The following is a 25,167-nucleotide window of genomic DNA, read 5'->3' as shown; positions in this document are numbered from 1 at the left end:
TGAAGGAAATGTCAGAATTGGTCCCTTTTCAGCTTCAGACGGAGCAAGATGATAAGCACCAGATGATGGAGCTTCTCCAGTTCCTGGATGCCCCTAAAGTAATCACTTCTATTCCCATTCAAGTTCTTCTTGACCTCCTCAAAAAGAACTGGGAAAACCCTGGATCCATTGCCCCAGTATTTATTTATTTAGCATTTTTATATACCGAAATTCATGTAGCAAAGTTACAAATCAATTCGGTTTACATTTTAACATTAATAGGCATGTAAGAATGCTATTACATTGAATAAGGAATATTAACTTGGATCAACTAAAACTGGGAGAATGGTATCACCATAAACAATAAATAGTGTGATATTTTTGTGTAACAAGCTAAACAATAGCTAAACATGGTTCAGACTAGAAAAAACTGCGGATTGATAAGCTGCAAGTAGGAATGCTATCTGGAATGACAATATGGGTATAATCTGAAAAGAGCCATTGTAAGATGGAAGGCTGACACTACGTATTTAGTGCAGTCAGCCCCTGGCTTTCAAAAATCTCAGCTTGACCACCACTCAGTTGTGGTAGAATCAATTCAAAAGAAAGCAAAAAGGACGAAGCCTCACTCCTCTACCCCTCCTGTCAAGGAACACAAGTTCCTAGACAATATTGGTCGACGAGTGTTCCAAGGGGCCATGCTCAACTCCAAAATTGCTTCTTATCAGCTGTACATGACCCAGTACAACAGGGTCATTTTCAAGCAAATACAGGACTTCTCTGAAACCCTGCCTGACCAATTCCAAGAACATCTTCAAATCCTTATCAACAAGGGGTTTGAGACAGGAAAAAGCATGAGATAAGAACAGCTTACGATATCTTCGACACCTCCACTAGAGAATCTGCAACTGCCATCTCGGCAAGACGCTGGGCCTGGCTCAAGTCTTCTGACCTTCGCCCAGAAGTACAAGACAGGCTCTCTGACCTGCCCTGTATAGGAGATAATCTGTTCGGTGAACAGATTCCGCAAATAGTGGCTGAATTAAAGGACCATCATGAGACCCTCAAAAGGCTCTCATCGATACCTTCTGACTTCCCTTCTAGACAGCCCTTCAAGAAGGACTCTAAGAAGTCATTCTTCCGCCCAAGGAAGTACTATCCTCCACCAACAAGGTCCCGAGTTACGAGGCCTTATCAAAAATCTCAGCCTCGCCAGCCCCGGAAGCAAAAGCCACAAGCAGCTCCCCAGCCAGGGCCTGCTTCAGGTTTTTTACTTTCCCTTAGAGAGCAGCAGCCTGATTCCTCTGCCAGGCATACCAGTGGGAGGTCGATTGTGCCACTTTCACGGCATGTGGCAATCAATCACAACCGACTAATGGGGGCTAGCAATCATTGCTCAGGGTTACCACCTGAACTTTCTTGCTCTTCCACCGGAATCACCACCTCTACAAGTGTGGAGAGTAACCGACCACTCTGTCCTTCTGGAGCAGGAAGTTTCTCTTCTTCTCCAGTTAAGGGCAATAGAACCCGTTCCTCTTTCGCAAAAAGGCCTAGGGTTCTATTCCCGGTACTTTTTGATCCCCAAAAAATCCGGGGGGCTTCGTCCAATTCTGGACCTATGTGCCCTCAAGTACCTTCACCGGGAAAGGTTCAAGGGGTTGGGCTCGCTTCTACCTCTTCTACAAAGAGAAGACTGGCTCTGCTCCTTGGATCTCCAGGACGCATACACCCACATTGCGATAGCTCCAGCTCATCGCAAGTACCTCAGGTTTTTAGTAGGCCCAAGGCACTATCAATACCGGGTGCTTCCATTCGGCCTAGCATCGGCACCATGAGTCTTTACCAAATGTCTCATAGTTGTCGCAGCCTTTCTCAGGAAAGAAGGTGTTCACATCTACCCCTATCTAGACGACTGGTTAATCAAGGCCCCAACCCAGCAAGCTGCTCGATCGTCCCTGGATTTGACCCTACACACTCTAATTTCTCTAGGATTTCTCATCAATTATGAGAAATCCTATTTAGTACCATCTCAAGCCTTGTCGTTCATTGGGGCAGACTTGGACACCTTACAGGCAAAAGCCTTTCTACCTCAACAACAAGTGCAAACCCTCGTGTCCCTCGCTCACCAGTTGCAGTCTCAATATACAGCAACAGCTTGGCAATTCCTTGTCCTTCTCAGACACATGGCGTCCTCAGTCCATCTCACACCAATGGCCCGCCTGCCCATGAGAGTCATGCATTGGACTCTGAGGTCACAATGGATTCAAGCGACTCAGCCTCTGTCACCCGTTGTCCACATCACCGACGCACTCCGTCTGTCTCTCACCTGGTGGAAAGATCAGAACAATCTCCTCCAGGGACAGCCTTTTCACCTACCAGATCCTCAACTCATACTCACCACAGACGCTTCCAATCTTGGGTGGGGAGCTCATGTGAACGATCTACAGTCACAAGGATTTTGGTCTCCAGAGGAAGCCAAACACCAGATAAATTTCCTGGAGCTTCGAGCAATGCGATATGCTCTCAGAGCTTTTCAGGATTGCCTATCAAATCACGTCATCCTGATTCAGACGGACAACCAGGTGGCCATGTGGTACATCAACAAGCAGGGAGGCACAGGCTCCTTCCTTCTGTGTCAGGAAGCTGCGCAGGTTTGGGTGGAAGCGCTCTCCCACTCGATGCACCTCAGGGCCACCTATTTGCCGGGAGTGCACAATGTCTTGGCAGACAAACTGAGTCATGTCTTCCAACCGCACAAGTGGTCTCTCGATCCCTCGGTAGCGACCTCTCTCTTCCATCAGTGGGGTCATCCCCAAATAGACCTCTTTGCGTCCCCTCAGAACCACAAAGTGGACAATTACTGCTCCCTCATTCGGAGCGAGCACTCTCAGCCCAGAGATGCATTCTCCCTCTTGTGGGCAACCGGTCTGCTTTATGCATTCCCTCCACTTCCTCTTCTCTCGAAGACTCTCGTGAAGCTCCGTCAGGACAAGGGAGCCTTGATTCTGATAGCACCTCACTGGCCACGCCAAGTGTGGTTTCCCATACTCCAGGATCTCTCCATCCGCAGGCACATTCCCTTAGGAACGCACCCACTTCTGATCACTCAGAACGACGGATGCCTACGCCATCCCAATCTTCAGGCCTTGTCCCTGACGGCATGGATGTTGAAAGGTTAATCCTTCAACCACTTAGCCTTTCAGATTCCATTTCTCGTGTCCTGATTGCTTCACGGAAGCCTTCCACAAGAGAGTCTTATTCCTATAAATGGAAAAGGTATACATCATGGTGTTCTTCGCAATCCCTTGATCACTTTTCCTGTCCAATCCCAAGGTTTTTGGACTATCTCTGGCACTTATCGGAATCAGGTCTAAAGACCTCTTCCATCAGAATGCATGTCAGTGCGGTAGCCGCCTTCCATAAAGGTGTCAGGGATGTCCCTATATTGGTACAACCCCTCGTAACACGTTTTCTTAAAGGCTTGCTCCATATCAAGCCACCTTTACGTCCTCTGGCCCCTTCTTGGGACCTTAATCTGGTTCTCGGGTGGCTCATGAAACCACCATTCGAGCCTCTTCACTCCTGTGACCTAAAATATCTCACATGGAAAGTGATTTTCCTTTTGGCTATCACTTCACCTCGCAGGGTTAGTGAGTTACAGGCCCTAGTTACCTATCCGCCTTACACTAAACTCCTGCAGGACCGGGCGGTACTCCGCATTCACCCTAAGTTTTTGCCTAAGGTAGTTTCGGAGTTTCACATTAATCAATCCATCATACTACCTATCTTCTTTCCCAGGCCCCACTCCAACCCAGGGGAACAGGCTCTGCATACCCTTGACTGTAAACGGGCTCTACCGTTTTACCTAGACCGTACAGTTGCCCACAGGAAGAGCACTCAGTCTTTCCATCCTAACAAATTAGGGCAACCTGTGGGTAAGCAGACTCTCTCCTCCTGGTTGGTGGACTGCATATCTTTTTGCTATCAGCAAGCAGGCATTCCTTTCCAAGACCGTGTTAAAGCACACTCTGTAAGGGCCATGGCGACTTCAGTAGCACACCTAAGATCTGTCCTGCTTCCTGACATTTGCAGGGCTGCCACCTGGAGTTCTCTCCACACTTTCGCAGCCCACTATTGCTTGGACAAAGCCGGAAGACAGGATTCCATCTTCGGCCAATCTGTCCTGCGTAACCTATTTCCAACGTGACGTACCAACACCCTTCCGCCTGCCCGGTGGGGTTCAGGATGCCCTCTACCAAATTCCACCCCAGTTGTTGTGCCTGTTGCACACTGTTTGGTATCTTTGGTGCATGTTCGGACATCCTCAGCTCGGTACTCACCCATATGTGAGGACTACCATCCTGCTTGTCCTGTGAGAAAGCAAATGTTGCTTACCTGTAACATGTGTTCTCACAGGACAGCAGGATGTTAGTCCTCACGAAACCCGCCCGCCGCCCCGCAGTGTTGGGTTCGTAACGTTTTGTTTTATTTTTTCGGTACTGCCTATAGCTATCAAATATGACTGAAGGGGGACCCCTGCTGGCTGCAGGGTTAGTGCCATGCTGGGCATGCCCAGTGGGGGCCAGTCAAAGTTCTGGAAACTTTGACAGAAGTTTTCCGTGATTGGGCTCCATCCTGATGATGTCACCCATATGTGAGGACTAACATCCTGCTGTCCTGTGAGAACACCTGTTACAGGTAAGCAACACTTGCTATCTGATTAGAGTCCAGATGTGATTTGAGCCTATATCATGCTTCTCTATAGTGGAACCAAAGTTTGCCAGTATCTAAAGGCTTCAACAGTCATTTATCAGTGATATGCTACCAAATTGTTACCAAGAATCTCTATCCAGCGCTTCTTTAAGAAAAACAATGCTTTTCTTATAAAATCTAATAAGGACTAAGAAGCACCCAGGAGCCCCCTCCAGCAGATCCACTTTTAGTTCTACCCTCTGTTCTTGTAATAAGGAAAAAAATAAAGAAAATATTCTTCAAGTGCACAACTTGGTTGTGCTATATTTAATCTTGATTCTGCTTAAAGCCACACGTCCACATCAGCAGATGCAAATGAAATGGAGCAAATTGTTTATAATTTATTTATGTATATTCCATCATTTAGCACTTCAAAGCTGATTGCATTCAAGTACTTCCCTATTCCTAGAAGAGATACAGGAGTTGGACTGTTAGATGATCAAGGGATTAGGGGGGCACTTAGGAAAGAAGGCCATTGCGGAAAGACAATGAATTCTTTGCTTTGATGTTTACTAATGAGGAAGTCAGGGAGATACCTGTTCCTGAAACAGTTTGAAAGGTGATGATTCAGATAAACTGTACCAAATCATGGTGAACCTGGAAGATGTATTAGTGCAGATTTGACAAACTGAAGAGTAGCAAATCACCCAGACCAGATGGTATACTCCCCAGGGTTCTGAAATAACTCAAACGAAATTTCAGATCTATTACTAGTAATTTTGTAACCTATCATTAAAATCATCCATTGTACCTGAAGGCCGGAGAGTGGCCAGTGTAACCACAATATTTAAAAAGAGCTCCAGGGGTGATCCATGAAACTATAGACTGGTGAGCCTGACTTTAGTGCCAGGAAACATCGTGAAAACTATTTTAAATAACAAAGTCACTGAACATATTGAAAAATGTGGTTTAATGGGACATAGCATGGATTTACCCAAGGAAGTCTTGCCTCACAAATCTGCTACATTTTTTTGAAGGAGTTCAACATGTGGATAAAGGTGAGGTAGCAGATTTAGTATATTTAGATTTTCACAAGGCGTTTGACAAAGTCCCACATGAGAGACTCCTAAGAAATTTTAAGTCATGAGTTAGGAGGCAATGCCCTTTTATGGATTGCTAACTGGTTAAAAGATAGGCAATAGAGTAGGCTTAAATGGTCAGTTTTCTCAGTGGAGAAAGGTAAACTGTGGCTGCCTCAAGGATCTGTACTGGGATCAGTGCTTTTTAATATATTTCTAAATGATCTGGAAAAGGGAACAACAAGTGAAGTGATCAAATTTGCAGGTGATACAAAATTATTCAGAATTATTAAATCACAAGCAGATTGTGATAAACTTGGGAGTGCCCTTAGCAAAAGGCATGGGGATTACTATCCTTAAGCAATAAGCCTTGATGTTGATGCTTTTGACACAACTGCAACATCTCTCTCTGCTTTGACTGCAGGGGGTGAAGTAGAATTGGATTCAGAAGACAAACCAACACATGCCCTGACTTTTTTTTTTTATAGTCTGGAGTATTGATAACACAGACACAAGTGAAAAAGCACAGGACTGCTTCTACAGCCAAGTTCAAAAGCAAAGTACATCAAGCAGGATTATCTGAATTTTCAAGAAGGCTGCTTACCCAGTAAAAATGTTGTTAGCGGTAAATTTTTATGGGTTTGACAGTTAACTTGATTTTAATTGTAAATATTACTACCCTTATCATAAGCCTTGGGTATAACTACATGGAGCAGCAGTAACTATCCTTAAGGGAAACATAGGGGTAACCTGTATGGCATAGCAGATGCTACTATAAGAAGCTTGCTGGGCCGACTGGATGAACCATTTGTTCTTTTTCTCCCATTATTACTATGTTACTATATGTGATAAATTGCAGGAAGAACTTGGAAGATGGGGCATCCAAATGGCAGATGAAATTTAATGTGGACAAGTGCAAGGTGTTGCATATAGGGAAAAATAACCTTGCTGTAGTTACATGATGTCAGGTTCTATCTTAGGAGTTACCACCGAGGAAAGAGATCTAGGTATCACAGTGGATAATACATTGAAATTGGCTCAGTGTGTTGAGGCAGTCAAAAAAGCAAACCGAATTTTAGGAATTATTAAGAAAGGAATGGTGAATAAAACGGAGAATGTCATATATACCTCAGTATCACAAATGGTGCGACTGCATCCTGAGTAATGTGTGCAGTTTTGGTTGCCACATCTCAAAGATATAGTTGCACTGGAAAAGGTATAGAGAAGAGCAACCAAAATGATAAAGGGGATGGAACAGCTTCCATATGAGGAAAGACTAAAGAGTTTAGGGCTGTTCAACTTGAAGAAGAGAAGGCTGAAGCAGGATGATAGAGGTCTTTAAAATCATAAGAGGTCTAGAACGGGTAAACGTGAATCAGTTATTTACTCTTTCAGATACAAGGACTAGGAGGCACTTCATGAAGTTAGCACATTTAAAATCTGAGAGAATTCTTTTTTTACTCAACGCACAATTAAGCTCTGGATTTCAATGCCAGAGTATGTGGGTAAGGCAGTTACCATAGCTGTACTTAAAAAAAGATTTGGACAAGTTCCTGGAGAACTCCATTAACTGCTATTAATCAAGTTGCCATATCAAATAGCCACTACTTATTACTGGCATCAGTAGCTGGGATTTATTTACCATTTGGGTACCAGGTACTTGTAATCTGGATTGGCCACTGTTGGAAACAGGATGTTGGGCTTGAACACTCTTGGTTTGAACCAGTATAGCAATTTCTTATGTCCTTATTTATTTATTTAAAAACTTTTCTATACCGTCGCTAAGTTATATACCATCGCAACGGTTTACAAATAGGCACATGGACTAAGGTAAGTAACATGTATTTTTTTAGACCTGTCTATATTGCAGAATTGCAAGAATTGATTTGGAAACGTTTCAGTTGCAAACTTGCAGTGAATTGTAATAAGTGTGACACGGATCCTTGCATGCCAGTAGTTTCTCATAGAAACATAGAAACATAGAAATGACGGCAGAAGAAGACCAAATGGCCCATCTAGTCTGCCCAGCAAGCTTCACACATATTTTCTCTCATACTTATCTGTTTCTCTTAGCTCTTGGTTCTATTTCCCTTCCACCCCCACCTTTAATGTAGAGAGCAGTGATGGAGCTGCATCCAAGTGAAATATCTAGCTTGATTCGTTAGGGGTAGTAGCCGCCGCAATAAGCAAGCTGCACCCATGCTTATTTGTTATTTGTTCTCAAACCTTCAATGAAGTTCACTTGCCTAGTGAAACAGCTGCATTTGCCTTAAAATTAGAAAGAAATAGACATTGCAAAAATGTGCTAGCAGTCCTCAACCAAATATCTCCCAGGCTATGTGCTGCAGAGACAGGTTTGCCCTATTTTTAAAGGAGACAATGTCGTAAAGACGAGTGTGGAGGGAGGGGGTAATTGGGGCATGACCAGCTAAGTAGAACACACAATTTTGTTTTTCATCCAGTAAGCAATTTAATAGTACGCCAATTCACAATGACACACAACAACTTTAAAACAAACCTAGACAAAATATTATACCAGGATTAATAATACTTAGAAAAACTCAGATCACAAAATAGAGCTGAAACCTTTACTTTATTTAACATTTTGTATTCCACCAATCCACAAATCTTGGTGGATCACAGCAGGATGTTAACATCGGATTTTTTTCCCCTTCAATTTACATTCTATATGTTATAAAAAAAAAGTCTATAAATAAAAATTAAAAAGAAAAAGAAAAACTCTAAAGCTACTGCTTATTGCTAGCATTAGTAGCATGGGATCAACTTAATGTTTAGGTGTTTTCCAGGTACTGTAACTTGGATTGGCCACTGTTGGAAACGGCCTTGATGGACCAGAATGGCATTTCTTATGTTTTTATGTGAAAGTAATCAGGGTTAGTCAACGTAGCTTATCTAAAACAGCCAGCAATGCTCCTTCAGGGAGTGACTAGGTGTGTAAAATTCTTTTTTTGTGTAAGCAATGATTTTTTTTAAACCAAGAATTTTTGAGCACCAGTATTAGCATTGTATTTTGGTATATAGCACAAAGAAAAATATATGTAAGCAATGCTCCAAATTGTATGAGCAATCGCTCACGTGCTCACCTTAGAGTGAACTATGACAACCAGATTATACCCAGAGAAGGAAGGTAACCTGCTTTTAAAGAGTAGACTTAAAGAGCTTATATAATATTAAAAAAATTAAATAATTGACATCTCCAAGTAAGACAGATGTTTTCTCTTTCCTTTCAAGCTCTAAATACATTTTATCCTGCCAAGAAACAGTGGTTTCCCCATATACTTTTGCAAAACTCTTTTTGGATTAAATAGGATGCTGGACATAGTCATATTTAGTCTTTGTATTAAGGCATTTTCACACCAGCCATTCATGTTGCATTTTGAATAATATGTGACCCATGTGTTATGTCCTAGCTTTGTTCAATACTCGCTCAAATGTTGGTTTGCAAGCCAGATTTTAAAATGCAGGGATGGTGTTATGAATTGTACTAGTGAATTTGAACATCTGATTCTAGAAAGCTACCCAAATAGGATAACTAAACTAAACTATATAGAAATAAATCAAAATACGGAGCTTGTTTGTGATTTTTAGTTGCACTTGTCCTTTCACATGCAATTGAAAATCCTCATTTTCATCCTTCCTCCACTGACAAGCAGGTGTGAATTAGCCATTTCATGTGGGAGACATCATCCAGCGCCAACACAAACCCATCTATCGGAAAACAATAAAGTATTTATTGTGCCATGAATGGGAGTTTCTAGGCATGCATCCTGCCTTTGGACCACACACCCACTCACACTCTCACTCTCACTTATACACACACTTACACACACACACTTACACTTTCTTCGTCCAAGCTACCTCACAGATGTGTCCCAATCTCTTACATTCTTTCAAACTTTGGCCTTTTGCTTCCTTTTACTGTAACCAAACCTGTACCTCCTCAGGAGTGTGGCCAGGGTTTCTGTTCAAGGTATTTCTTGATCTCCATGAAGTAGAGGAGATTCAGACCTGTTATGGACTTAAGAAAGACTGAACAAGTTGATGATGTGGGAGAGATTCAGGATGAACTCCCTCCAGGTGATTCTTCCTTTCATTCAGCCAAGGGATTGTATGTGTACTATAGATCTGAAAGACATCACCATTATGCACACATCACCGTTTGCCCCACCCATCGGAAGGGCCTCATGTTTTTGAGGAAGGACTAACTTTACCAATACATGGTGCTCCCTTTTGGCCTCTCTGTGTCTGACATGTAGTAGTGGCACAGCTTCATTGGCAGGGAGTCTGCATGTTCCATACCTAGATGATTGGCTGATGACAGATCCAGCTCCATCAGGAGTTTTGCAATCCCTCGAAGACCATATGGCTCCTCCAGTCTTTGGGTTTCCTGGTCAACTGACAAGTCAGATCTAACCCCGGCTCATTAGGAGCCTGCTTGCTTCAGGAAAACATATTTCGCCCCATCCAAAGAACCACATTGCTGATAGGCGTAGTAAGGTCTTTATCATTAGAACAGAGCATCAGCAAGGTCAGTCCTAATCATTCTTGAACACAGTGCTGCTTGGTGCATGTGGTTCCTCTGACTTGTCTGCACATATGGAGCCTTCAGTGGAGCTTTCAAAGTGAATGGAATGAGATCTGTTAGCCATTATCCTACCAAATTTCACTGATCCCTGGGATGAAAGTATTCAGTGATGGAAGAATCAGAAAGTTCTAAAGGTGGGTCTGTTCCACGTTTCACCACTTCAGATGGGCTGAATCAAATCACGGTGAACCTAGAAAATGTGGTAGGCCTGATTGACAAACTGAAGAATAGTAAATCACCTGGACTGGATAGTGTACACCCCAGAGTTCTGAAGGAACCAAAAAATGAAATTTCAGACCTATTAGTAAAAATTTGTAACCTATCATTAAAATCATCCATTGTACCTGAAGACTAGAGGATAGTTAATGTAACCCCAATATTTAAAAAGGGCTCCAGGGGCGATTCGCGAAACTACAGACCGGTTAGCCTGACTTCAGTGCCAGGAAAAATAGTGGAAAGTGTTCTAAACATCAAAATCACAGAAGATATAGAAAGACATAGTTTAATGGAACAAAGTCAGCATAGCTTTACTCAAGGCAAGTCTTGCCTCACAAATCTGCTTCACTTTTTTGAAGGAGTTAATAAACATGAGGATAAAGTTGAACCGGTAGATGTAGTGTACTTGGATTTTCAGAAGGTGTTTGACAAAGTTCCTCATGAGAGGCTTCTAGGAAAAGTAAAAAGTCATGGGTTAGGTGGCGATGTCCTTTTGTGGATTGCAAACTGGCTAAAAGACAGGAAACAGAGTAGGATTAAATGGACAATTTTCTCAGTGGAAGGGAGTGGGGCAGTGGAGTGCCTCAGGGATCTGATTTGGGACCCTCGCTTTTCAATATATTTATAAATGATCTGGAAAGAAATACGAATGGAGTAATCAAATTTGCAGATGATACAAAATTGTTCAGAGTAGTTAAATTACAAGCAGATTGTGATAAGTTGCAGGAAGACCTTGTGAGACTGGAAAATTGGGCATCAAAATGGCAGATGAAATTTAATGTGGATAAGTGCAAGGTGATGCATATAGGGAAAAATAACCCATGCTATAGTTACACAATGTTAGGTTCCATATTAGGTGCTACAACCCAAGAAAGAGATCTAGGTATCATAGTGGTAACACATTGAAATCTTCAGTTCAGTGTGCTGCGGCAGACAAAAAAGCAAACAGAATGTTGGGAATTATTAGAAAGGGAATGGTGAATAAAACGGAAAATGTCATAATGCCTCTGTATCGCTCCATGGTGAGACCGCACCTTGAATACTATGTACAATTCTGGTTGCCGCATCTCAAAAAAAGATATAATTGCAATGGAGAAAGTACAGAGAAGGGCAACCAAAATGATAAAGGGAATGGAACAGCTCCCCTATGAGGAAAGACTAAAGAGGTTAGGACTTTTTAGCTTGGAGAAGAGACAGCTGAGGGGGGGATATGATAGAGGTGTTTAAAATCATGAGAGGTCTAGAATGGCTAGATGTGAATCGGTTTTTTACTCTTTCGGATAATAGAAAGACTAGGGGGCAGTCCATGAAGTTAGCATGTGGCACATTTAAAACTAAATGGAGAAAGTTCTTTTTCACTTAACGCACAATTAAACTCTGGAATTTGTTGCCAGAGGATGTAGTTAGTGCAGTTAGTATAGCTGTGTTTAAAAAAGGATTGGATAAGTTCTTGGACGAGAAGTCCATTACCTGCTATTAATTAAGTTGACTTAGAAAATAGCCACTGCTATTACTAGCAACAGTAACATGGAATAGATTTAGTTTTGGGGTACTTGCCAGGTTCTTGTGGCCTGGTTTGGCCTCTCTTGAAAACAGGATGCTGGGCTTGATGGACCCTTGGTCTGACCCAGTATGGCATGTTCTTAAGTGGCACCTGGAGCTACTGGCTATCCACTGTGCTCTAAGGGCATTCTCTCAACTTCTTTCAGGAAGGAGAATCTTGATCCAGATGTACAACCAAGTGGCCATGTTCTACATAAACAAACTAGGAGGTATGGACTCTTGCACTCTCTGCCAGAAGGCCCTCCAAATCTGGTCATGGGCAAGAAATCACAGTGCCTATCTCCAGGCGATTTTCAGGAATTCAGAACACTTTGGACCCCCCCTCAGCAGAGTCCACCATCTGTGCAAATGGTCCCAACTTCAGTCGCAAAGAGAAGCCTGTGATTCATCTATTTGCCTAGTTCTGCTCAATGCATCTGTGTGGCTATAGGTTAAATTCTGACGCTTTTGTGCTAGACTGGAGCATTGGTCTACTCTATGCATATCTGCTGAGTCCTTTAATTGCCAAGACTGTCCACAAGGATCTCCAGGGCAAAGCAAGGATAATCCTCATAGCACCAGCCTGGCCTTGCTTAGTGTAGTATCTATATCTCATCAGCCTGTCAGTTCAGTTGCCAATTCCCTTGGAAACATTTCCAACTCTCAGCACACTTTTTAGGTAGTCAGGCTCTGCCATTCAAACTTTCTGTTGCTGACAGAGTGTGTATGTGTGGGAACTCACACACATTTATATTAGTCTTTACTGAGCTCTGAGAGCTGGGTCCATGTCAGCACTGTCGAATGAGGTAACTCATAAATAATGGCTAATTCATCCTGCTGTCTATGGAGAACCCTGTTTACAGGTAAGCAAACTTGCTTTATTCTTTTATTCGTTTTGTTATTAGGGCTACCAACTTGCTCCAGATTTTTAGCACAGGTTGATCTAATCCTGGTTTTACCCCATTGCATGCAGGGACTTATAGTTCTGATTTCCCTATGTGTTCCTTAAATCAAGCAAAACTACAAGTTCCTGCATGCAATGGAGTAAAACCAGGACTGGATCGACCTGTCTGAAAATCTGGAGTCAATTGGCAATCCTGTTTGTCATGCAAACCATTCTGTTATTTAATATAGTATATTTTTCTTTTTTAAAGAATTAGCTCACAGTTTTTAGAGGTAAGAAATCTAGATTCTAAGAACCTTTTCCATCACAGTTTACAAAGATGCAAAGTTAGATGCAGATTTCAGTGTAATAGTTCTGAAGTGTTAACCTGTGGCATATGGATTAACAATGAATATTTTTAAATGCAGGTAATGAATTTGGCCACCCAGAATGGTTAGACTTTCCAAGAAAAGGAAATAATGAGAGTTACCATTATGCCAGGAGACAGTTTAATTTAGTAGATGATCAACTTCTTCGCTATAGGTACCTGTATGCCTTTGACAGAGACATGAATAAATTGGAGGAAAGATGCGGCTGGCTTGCAGCTCCTGCGGTAAGCTACAGTCTATGAAATAATGGTCTACTTTGGGAATCCATATTTGTTGTGTAGTGTCCATACAACTATGTTTTGATCCATGTTGTATTGTGCACTGTGTAATGTCCCATGAAACATTCATTTTCCTTCAAAATGTTAGTAACCTCATAGGTGGGCAATAAAAATTCAAGGCACACTTTGCAGAGCTTTCGTGAGGGATGTTTTTTTTTTGGTTCTTCAATCTATAATTGCAATCCAAATTGATTTAAAAAGGAGTAGCAAAAATTGCAAACCAGCTTAATAGATTGGTTTGCAGTTGTCTCATTTGTTTATCTGCAGCTTAGGCTGGCATTTGTGGTTCTCTGGAGCGTAGTTTTTATAACAGCTTGCATACATTTACAGGCTGCTAGCTGCCTACATTGCACCAAGTTTCAAAGCAAACTTACATGTTTAATTTTGCTTTGAAAATTGTCACACATAAACTACCAGTACGAGGTTACAGCTGCTACTGTATGCAGGGAGGGTTTTTGGGGAGATTTGCATGCATAAATGCAAATGCTGTGCAGACACCGCCCGGAAAAGATTATATTATGTATGTCAGCAGGACAGTTTTTGAAAGGGCCCTTTTTTTTTTTTTTGAGTAAAACACAGTTTACTTATAGAAGTCCCTTTTTTAAAAATTACCCTCCCTGTTTTCACCTTCATTTTTTTTCTTTCTCAGTTGCTCCTCAGTCTAACTTCTAATGTCTTTTTGTTCTCCACGAGTACAAAAGCTTACTTTAGCAAAATACTATCCCAGTTTTGTTGTTGAACGAAAAGTAGATTGCTTGAGACTTTTCTTTCTTTCTAAAAATATAGAAAGTGCAACAAACTATTAAACATTTGTCTGCAGATCTTTGGTGGAGGACATTAAATGTGTGATATTTATAATATAGCAGTCTGATATTGTGGAACCCCAGTTGGAATAAATCATGATTATATTTGTATTTTGCGGGGTAGCTTTCTGTTACGCACCCTGTCTGCGCCCGGCCCACGCACGGGCCTGCTCACCTCTCTGGTTTCACAGCAGGTCCTGGGTCGGCCTCCCTAGCGGTAGCTGCGAGCTCTTCCAGGTCTCGGCGTCCCGCGGCGGCAGTCGCCGGGCCTTCTACTACGCACCAGGCCTCACGCCAGAGCTCGGCGTCCTCAGTGGCGTCTGCCACGCCCCTATTCGCAAGCGCTCGCACTGCCCGGTCTCTTGTAGGGCCAGGGGCGGGTCCTAGCTCCGTGGCGCATCCTGATTGATTCCCCGATATAAGGAAGTCCCTGCCTGTACTTCCTTGCCTTGGCATGTGGCGCAATGCCTAAGGTCCTAGCTCCGTGGCGCATCCTGATTGATTCCCCGATATAAGGAAGTCCCTGCCTGTACTTCCTTGCCTTGGCATGTGGCGCAATGCCTAAGGTGAAGAGACCTTGATCTGAAGGTCGTGGGTTCAAGCCCCACTCCGGCGCTTCCAAGAATTGATTCCAAGCTCAATGGACCCAGCCCATGAGCTTGATTCCAAGAACACTCGTTTCCAAGCTCATGGGTTCAAGCTCCCACTTCAAGAATTCCAAGAACATCTACCTCGACTGGAACCGGAATATCTCTGCCTTGTTCAGCTGCTCGCTCCTGTCGATCGGTTCTGTCCCTGGCTGTTCAGTCCAGTCTTCTGTGTTCCTGCCGATGGCTGGAGACGTGGCCCGGCAGGATGAAGGTAGAGCACTGCTTCAGGTCTGTTCCTTGCTAGATTGTCACTGCATCTAAACCTTGTTCCAGTTTGTTCCAGAATCCTTCTGTTCCTGCATCCTAGTATTCCAGCATCCTTCTGTTCCTGCATCCTAGTATTCCAGCATGAAGAACTAAAATACTTAGAGGCATATGAAATAAAGTTTAGCATGGGGGCTCACTAAAAAAAATATATATATCTAATAAACCTGTAAAAAAGCTACATATCAAGCAATGCAAAAAAATTGTTTGCGCTTAAAAAAAAAAAAAAAGTCAAATTACATTTGCCAGGCTATAATTATCATGCGCAGTAATGCAAAAAAATGCATTGTCGAAATAGCGTGAATAGTGACAAATGCAATAACATGAATTGTCTAAACAGATCATGCTCTGTTCTTCTTTTCCTTCTTGGTGCTTCTTGCTGTGTTCCAAGGGGCATTTAACTAAGTCTAGTACATGGGACTTGTGTGGGAAGAAATGGGAGATCTTACTACACGCTAGATAAGTCAAAGGATAATGGAGATTTCTAAGAGAGTGAAAAGCAGACATGAGTGCATGATTAGAACCCTTTGTCTCAAGAGTCAATAAGGATCTTCAAAGAGCAGTGTCAGAAGACATGGTTGTAGATCGAAGGGAGCAAGCAAGGGGAATATTTGGCCACCCTGACTCAGAAGGGCATTGGCATCTGACCATTTCCCATTTTCAACTTCCCTGTAATTACGTATAACAATGACAACACAAAATAGATTGCACCGCATCACGTGACTCCCTACTTATTTTTATTTATTTGCTTATCACATGGTGATGAACTCTAGGCAACTTACAACGCATACATTCAGAATCAATAAATATAACCTGAGAACAAAGCACAAAAGCAATAAAAACTCATACAAGTTGAACAAACCTTTACTAGACTGTTCCTCAGCCTTTAAGCTTCTGAATCCCCATGCTGGTCTTTGGCTATATTAACAGTGTCAATGACAGCAAAGACCTTTGTCCTCTGGGAGCCTGCTGATTGGAAATACATTTGCTTTGTGTAAAGAGAGGATTTATTTTTAAAGTTCTCACGTGAATGTCAGTGTCTCCCCTGTGTTACCCTCCCTCCCACACACTCTGTCCCTGTGCTCCAGCTTCCCTGTCCTAGTGGTGCTCAAAGATTTTTATGTATGTTCGAAGGGAGAAAAGACTAGAGACGGGTCACTAGCTAGCCACGTGCCACCCTTCCTGAATGACAGGTCTTTTGCTTTCATGACTAGCCAGGAAACTGGAGTACAGAAGAATCTCTCTGGAGCATCAATTGCCTGGAGGCCCGGGACGTCTGGTTGGCATGCTTACAAATTGTGGACCGATTGCAGGGTTAAGTGGTCCAGATAATGTCAGTTTCTATTTCCAACAATATTTATTACTTTATTACAAACATATGTCACTAAAAACATTTACATAATTTCACATCCACTCATATTCACTTTCGAATAATAGAAGGACTAGGGGGCATTCCATGAAGTTAGCAAGTAGCACATTTAAGACTAATCGGAGAAAATTCTTTTTCACTCAACGCACAATAAAACTCTGGAATTTGTTGCCAGAGGATGTGGTTAGTGCAGTTAGTGTAGCTGGGTTCAAAAAAGGTTTGGATAAGTTCTTTGAGGAGAAGTCCATTAATGGCTATTAATCAATTTTACTTGGGGAATAGCCACTGCTATTAATTGCATCAGTAGCATGGGATCTTCTTGGTGTTTGGGAAATTGCCAGGTTCTTGTGACCTGGATTGGCCACTGTTGGAAACAGGATGCTGGGCTTGATGGACCCTTGGTCTGACCCAACATGGCAATTTCTTACGTTCTTATGTTCTTATGCCACATTCATCCATCAATAACAGTACAAACAATAATACTTATTGCACATACCACTATAATCTAAAAATATACATATTACAGTATTTATTTCATTTTTATTCAATAATCAACAATTTGAAATTATTCCCTACTGTTTAACCTGCTTGTTTTCTTATAAACACTCACATATTTTATCAAATTCTTCCCTTTTATTATTCAAAATTTACCCTGTTCTTCAAAATTCCCCCCAGATTATTCCCCTTACACTTCTCAGAATTTCTTGTTCTTTAACACCTCTCCCAACAAGAGACTTCATCTTGCATCAAGCAATTTCCATTCACACACTTTGTTTGAGCGATTTTTATCTACACACATAGTTTCAAATATTTTTCAGATTTTTGACAATTTGTTAATTATACCTGATACAATTTTGAATACCATATCCGCGGCATTGACTGCATTGACAGCGCTAAGGTAATTTATTTTTCTTGCACCTAAATAAGATCACTCATTTTTATACACCTAAAACCAGGCATGAGCAGAGATGTTTGGTCTGTCACTGGGCTGGCATCATCTAATTTCTTTTTATGGCTTTAGAGCACCACATTTTAACTTTTTATTTTTATATTTATATTTTTATATTTTTTAATTTTTTATTTTCATTTTTACATTTAAGTTTTAACAGTGCACTTTGTTTTTAAATTGTTTATTACATTTCATTTTATTTTATATATTTTTTTTAACATAAGTTGATGTTTTGATCTTCAGTTTTATTATTTATTTTCAGTTTCAAATCAATATAGGTCCTTCCCCTATGCTATCTGTTTTTAGCATCCAAGTATTATATACATACTCCCTCTTGCGTCTTTATAGTTTTTAACAAGACTGTTTTCCAGCTGCCTGCACCGAGAAAAGATCGCCTATATTTTTTTTCACCTCTGGATTTTGCACCGATTCTCTTAAGCAAAAGGAGGCGCGCACGGTCTGTTTGAGAATTGCAACGGGCACAAAGTGTTGTGCGGTCACCGGCACCTGCTTCTTGTGCCAGTAGAATTTTGGTGGAAGAGTGCTGGTGACGATCCGAAAATGTCTTCTACATAGGGACTTTTCTTCTGACTGACTTAACGCCTCCCCTCAATGTAGTTAAAGGCGTTAAAGACGTCGTACTCTTAGTCATGTCTTAGTCATGCCCAAATTGCTATTTACATATGTAAATGCTTTGAAAATGGTCCTCTGAGAGCGCATTATAGCCATCCTCTCTTTCTAAATGGGGTGTGTGTGTTTGTGTGTGTGTTTGTATGTGTGTGTATAGAGAGAGATATAGAGGACATTTGTCTTGTCCTTCCACACCAGTTATGCTGCTAGTGATTAACAGTTTTCTGTCACGTGTTTTATAAAATCTGATGTCAAGTTGCATATGACAGAATTTTAGTCAACATTTGAGAATCAATCTTAACTTGATTTTGCATTTGATAGGCCTCAGGTTTATACTGAATTCCACAAGCCTGTTAAAGAAGGTGGTATTCTTGCAGAGTTTTCCTCTAATCTGCTACATTGTTTCTAAAATTTCTGCTCTTCTCAATTAAAATATATGCTCAGCATGATATCTAAATCCTTCCAGGCCTATGTGAGTGCAAAGCACGAAGATGATAAGATCATTGCTTTTGAGAGGGCAAATCTTCTTTTTGTTTTCAATTTTCATCCGTCAAAAAGCTATACTGAATACAGAGTGGCTTCAAATTCATCAGGAAAATATCCTTTCTTTTACCTAGTAGGTATGACCTTAATAATTTAATTTTTTTTTTTCTAATTTTGTATTGCTTCTAAACATGTGCAGGTAACAAACACAAAGTTCAAAAGTTTAATTTTTGTTTGTATAGTATTTTCTTTAGCTATAATAAGCTCTGATTTTCTTCACTATGTTGCAATATACTTTGCTAGCATTGCTGCAGTGGCAGGCATTGCTACACCATTCTTGCAAAATACAGCAACAACCATTTACTTTCTGAATATTGTCCCCAGAATGCCATTGCATATGAGGTTTGAATGGACACAGTCAACATTTAATCTACTCATTCATCACACACTGGGAAAAACAAAAGATACAAATCAACATTTACGGGTAGATTTTATAAATTTACGCGAGCGCGTACTTTTGTTCACGCACCAGGCGCGAACAAAAGTACGCTGGATTTTATAAGATACGCGCGTATCTTATAAAATCCGGGGTCGGCGCGCGCAAGGGGGTGCACATTTGTGCAACTTGCGCGCGCCAAGCCCGGCGCTCGCTGTCTGTTCCCTCCGAAGCCGCTCCGAAATCGGAGCGGCCTCGGAGGGGACTTTCTTTCCACCCCCCCCCCCCCCCCCCCCCCGCACCTTCCCCTCCCTTCCCCTACCTAACCCACGCCCCCGGCCCTATCTAAACACCCTCCTACCTTTCTTGGCAGATTTACGCCTGCCGAAAGCAGGTGTAAATCTGCGCGCGCCAGCGGGCTGCTGGCGGGCCATCACCCGACCCGGGGGCTGGTCCGGAGGCCACGCCCCCCGGACACGCCCCCTCCCCGCCCCTTTTACGAAGCCCCGGGACTTACACGGGGCTACCCCTTGGTCTTTAAAAAGATTAAATTGAACAGAAAGGAGAAAATAGGCTTATATATGCATTGCATCTACTCTTAGATCTATTTATATGTAAGCTGACTTCAAATAAACCACTTTTGTTGATTTTTTTTAAAACAACTTTAGTGCTTCAAAAAAAATGAAAAAGTGTAATTTATCTTTCACGTGAAAGGAGTATATTATAGAACAACACTATTATTATTGTTATTTTTTAATTCTAGAGGTGGCTGGAGAAGTGTGGGTCAGGGAAGAGATTTAATCTCAGGCATCCCAACAGAGAAGTTGGTGAAAATCTTTCCCTTCCTACTATCCTGGTAAAGATTAGGCATTTCAGATCCTGTCAGCTTTCTTAAGTGAGTCAGGCAGTGCATGTGGGTCACAGCAAAAAGGGGGCTACAGTCAAGGTATGCAGTGGGGTTTGTACAAGGATATTCAAGGGACATGACAAACCCAGCTGCATGGTAGCTGGGTTTGTCATGGCTGGATTTTATTCCGAAGGGACTAGGAGGTATATGAAGGCTAAAAGGCTGTTTCAGGTGGGTGTCCACGCCACCTCTTTCTTTGCCTCATCTTTCACTTAATGGCTGTATAACAGCATACCTCATGGTTCCTTAGCATAAATACATTGTTGGGATAGCAAAAATTATACAAGTGTGATACTATTAATGCAACTGCCTCTCCAATGCACTAAGGGCCGGATTTTAAAAGCCCTGCGCGCGTAAATCCAGCCGGATTTATGTGCGCAGGGCACTCGCGCGCCGGCGCGCCTATTTTGCGGGCTGCTAGCGCACCATCACCCGACCTGGGAGCTGGTCCGGAGGCCTCGACCACGCCCCCGGGCCGGCGCCATGCCCCCGGGCCCGCCCCCGAAACGCCGTATTGTCTAGGACACGCCCCCGACACGCCCCTTTTACAAAGCCCCGGGACTTGCGCGCGCCGGCGGCCTATGCACAATAGGCGCGCCTAAATCCGGACGGATTTACGCACGCAGGGCATTTAAAATTCGCCCCCAAATGTTCTTTACAATAAAATTTGACAAACAAGTTTGTAATAAGTAAAATACTGTTATAAAATTTGCTTTTCTTTAACCTCTAGCATTTCCAGAATGCAATATCTAAATTGAAGCTACTTTGTTCTATTAAAATTTGGATTTGTCTCTGAGCCTAGGCTGTTCAAATAGTAGAGTTTAACTTAAGTGTGTTGGGGGAGGGAGGGATTATTTTATTTTATACCTATTATACACAAGTTAGTGACTGCGGCAGCTCAAAGCAATACGAGCAAGAAGTATGCTATCTCAGTGCAATTTCTAAAGTGAAGATACCATTACTAGCAATACTAGTAGACAATTAGTTACTTCTCCATGAAGTGGGTAGTATATGAAAGTGTTAGTTTTTTTAAAATAGAAAATATGCTATTTTGGGTTTGGTTTTTTTTTTGTTTGTTTGGTTTTTTGGTTGGGTTTTTTTTTTTTTTACAGAAAGCAAGGCATCTTGACTTTCTGGTAAAGTTCATCAGCATTTTGGATAATACACTTATTTTTAATTGTTTGTGTTGGGGATTGTTATAACAAATCATGTGATTTTCCCACCAATAGCAGTGTACTGTGTTAGCTCCTTAACCAGCTTTTCCAGGTATAAGATTGTACTGGATTCTGACGCAGCAGAATATGGAGGACATCAGAGACTGGACCACAATACCGACTTCTTCACTGAACAGTTCCCATACAATAATCGTTCCTATTCATTGTTGGTAGGTAGCTTTCTAGTCATTTTTTCCATCATCTTAATATATTTTGTAAAATTGCTATGATGTACGTGGATTTCAGGCTGTCCAAAGTTAAACTTCACAGGAGAAACAGTTCAATAGGGAGAGGCTGCTTCTAACAATTGAACTGCCTTAAAGACTAGTATTTTGTAAAGGTCTGAACTGTTGTTTGCAGGCCTCTCCTGTGAATAGAGGCTCAAAGCTAAGTACAGTCTCTTGCGTTTGAAATTATCTGGAAGCCAAGTAAAAAAAAAAAAAAAATTCTTATATTTGCATTATTGTGTACCTTTTGTGAGGGAGGCTGCTTTAAGAAAAAAAAATGTAGATTCTAGACTGGTTTTGTAGCTATATATGAAAGTAAGGGGAGGAAAAAAAAACTTAAACCTGACTTTACAGTGGATTAGAAAAGCTCCCAAGAAGTATATGTTGTGGAAACTTTTATTTGCTAAGAATCTCAGCTGTTAAAACCCTCCCACCCCAGAGCTTGCTCTTCTAATATACGCTGTAGTTTATATAATTACAGTAATTGGTAACAAGGTACTTTGTAAATCTTTTATCATATTAAAGGGATTCATATCAAAACAAATGAACAAAATGACTTATTCAGTTTAATAACTATGGTGCCTTGGTATTAAGGCAAACCATTTGGAGATTTAGAGCTTGCCCCATTTGTTCAAAACCTGGAGTAAGGAATAATGTTTTGGATATATTGGGAGTTGGGTCCATGTATGGAACGGTAAAAGGCTCTATGTCAAAAATGGCCTTACAGCTGCCTGTGGCAGGAAAAAAGGTCCTAAGTGAAATATTTAAATTGTATGTCATGAGGCATTTAAACTAGAGGATGGGAGTAGTAAAAGGAAGTTGGAATATTTCCTCCAACAAATAGAGAATCTTGGTGGGGAAATTAATAAAAAGCAGCTCAATAATGCAGAAAAGGTGGTAGCTAAGACCAAAGGAATGCTGGGCCGCTTTGAAAGAGCATAACCAACAGGAAAAAGGTGATAATTCCCCTGTACAGATCCTTGGTGAGGCCTCACCTGGAGCGCTGTGCTGAGTTCTAGAGACGTCCTCTCAAAAACAAGTACAGAATGGAAGCGATCCAGTGAAATGCGACCAAGCCATATGAGATGAGACCGAAGGAGCTTAACATGTATACCTGGAAGAGAGAAGAGACGGGGGAGATATGAAGCAGAATTTCAAATACATGAAAGGAATTAATGATGCACAAAAATCAAGTCTCTTCTGATGGAAAGGAAGCTGTAAAACTAGGGGGTCACGATTTGAAGCTCCAAGGGGGAAGACTCAGAAACAATATCAGGAAATATTTCTTCACAGAAAGGGTGATGGATGCATGGAATGCCCTCCCAGAATTCGGTGAAGATGAAGATGGTAATGGAATTCAAAAGGGCATGGCACAAACACAGAGAATCACTACTGGCTAGAGAATGGAAATGAAAAAAACTTTTTTTTTTTTTTTCTTGGAGGGTAGCCTGCAAGGAGCAGCAATTGCTACTAGTCAAAAAAAAAAATTGCTGGACAGACTAGATCAGGGGTGGGCAGTTCCGGTCCTCGGCCACAAACCAGTCTGGTTTTCAGGATATCCCTAATGAATATGCATGAGAGAGATTTGCATGCACTCTGCCTCGGGTATATGCAAATCTATGTCATGCATATTCATTAGGATATCCTAAAATCTCGACAGGTTTGTGGCCCTCGAGGACTGGAATTGCCCACCCCTGGACTAGATGGACCATATTGGTCTTTATCTGCCTAAATTTATAGCTTAGTTGCGATTTATCTGAAAAGTTTTCTTGGTAAAATTCAATAACATTCTTATTACTGTAAACTTTAAATATTTTAAATACTTTTTATCTTGGTTTTGTATAGGGAAGCTAGCCTTCTAGGATCATGGTGTTTGTCCCCGCCCCCCCCCCCCCCCTAATAACTTTAAACCATTTGTCTACAGATGATAAAGTAAATATAAAGAATGATATATATACAAAACAATTTACAACCCGTATGACATAGTGAGGGCAAAAGTAGTGCCGGCGCCATTTTGAATATTGGCAATACGGCGCGAGTGCATGAGGTCGCTCCCGGACCCCCGCTGGACTTTTGGCAAGTCTTGTGGGGGTCAGGAGGCCCCCCCAAGCTGGCCAAAAGTCCCTGGGGGTCCAGCGGGGGTCCGGGAGCGATCTCCTGCACTCGTGACGTCGGGTGACAGGAACCAAAATGGCGCCGGCGCTACCTTTGCCCTGTCATATGGCGCCATTTCTATTAACGCAGCCGTGGCCCAAGAGCGGGAGATCGCGCCGGGACCCCCCCACTGGACCCCAGGTAATTTAAAACATTTTGGGGGGGTTCGGGAGGGTGGGGGATTTGTTTTAAAGGGTCGAGGTGGGTTTTAGGGTTGTTTTGGTGTGCCGGTTTTCCCGCCCTCCCCCGATTTGCGATTTTTTGCGATTTTTTTTTTTTTTTTTTTTTTTTTTTTTTTTAAACAAAACATGACGATCAGATTTCCCTCTCCCCCCAGCCAAAATCGATAGTTAAGACTATCGATCACACGATTCACATCCCTAATGCCTACCTCCGTAATTCATCGTCTGTGAGTGTCAAACCTGTACACCATTGTGATCAAGTAATTCTCACATGGAATGACGGTATACAGAGCACTCAAATACTGTGAAAGTAATTAATAAATAGCCTGCATCCTATTTAACAAGTTTTATTGTACAGACAGAATGTGAGAAACCCTTCTGGAAACAGAAGTTTCAGTTCTGATTGTAGTCATTTAAGGGAGTAAGAAAGATTGTAAAAAAAAAAAAAAAAAAAAAATCTTTCAGTAAAGACAAATTACAGCCAGGCAAGTCAAGTTTCAGTCCTTACAAATGCAGTTAGCTCTCTTGAAGTATAAAAGCTTGTAGACTTACCAAGGAAATACAAATGAAACTGTATAAGCCAAAAGAAATGGGGAAATCTATTAAAATAGCACTTAACATAAGGTTATATATCAGTGTGTAGCTTGCACAAAAAAGATTCATCACAGATGCAAGGATTGCTTTACTTTGTCACATCGCTTGTAGCTACCCATATAAAATGATATTGCAGACCAGAATTCCCAACACAATTGTGCTCCTGTTCCAGTTGCAAGCATTTGATTTCTTCAAGATTTTAGTGAGCAATTGTGAATAATCTCCAGCCCGCTAGTGAAAATAGTTTAAAATCTATTACAGTGCAAGCAGGTTTACTCCTGGGAGAATTCTGTGGCAAAAAAAATTACAATTCTGTGCATAAAATGTGTAAATTCTGCAAAATTCTGCACTTTTGTTTGGGGATTAAGGATGGCGTGAATGAGGGAAAGGGTTCAGGATGGAGGAGGGTAAGGATGTAAGATGGGGCAGAGGACCCTGGATTGGGGGGAGAAGGGAAAGAATGCAGAAGAAGCAATAGCAGGAGACGAGGAGTCAAATCTGGGATGATTAAGGTTTGGGGGAAAGTAGGAGAGACCAGTGGCATGGGCCTAGGTGGGTCCTGGCCACCCACTTTCAGCTCAGGCCCACCCACTTATGATTTACCAGCAGCCGGAGAAGAGAGCCCCTGTCACAGGGCCCCC

The 25,167-nt window shown here is 41.9% G+C and overlaps 1 protein-coding gene across 2 annotated transcripts in view; it reads left to right on the top strand.

Moving 5' to 3' along the window:
- The window catches only part of GBE1 (1,4-alpha-glucan branching enzyme 1), a 153,406-nt gene that overhangs the window by 116,585 nt on the left and 11,654 nt on the right, over positions 1-25,167 (top strand). For both annotated transcript variants that reach the window (XM_029588010.1, XM_029588011.1), the window contains 3 exons: positions 13,426-13,610; positions 18,796-18,926; positions 21,422-21,539. In XM_029588010.1, the coding sequence (XP_029443870.1) occupies positions 13,426-13,610; positions 18,796-18,926; positions 21,422-21,539 (434 nt within the window). The remainder of the gene's footprint in view (positions 1-13,425; positions 13,611-18,795; positions 18,927-21,421; positions 21,540-25,167) is intronic.

The sequence above is a fragment of the Rhinatrema bivittatum genome, chromosome 2 (genome assembly GCF_901001135.1).
Source record: "Rhinatrema bivittatum chromosome 2, aRhiBiv1.1, whole genome shotgun sequence".
In the NCBI taxonomy this organism is placed as follows: Eukaryota; Metazoa; Chordata; class Amphibia; order Gymnophiona; family Rhinatrematidae; genus Rhinatrema; species Rhinatrema bivittatum.
The sequence above is the reverse complement of the archived record's forward strand: the minus strand, read 5'-3'. Positions and strand labels throughout refer to the sequence as shown.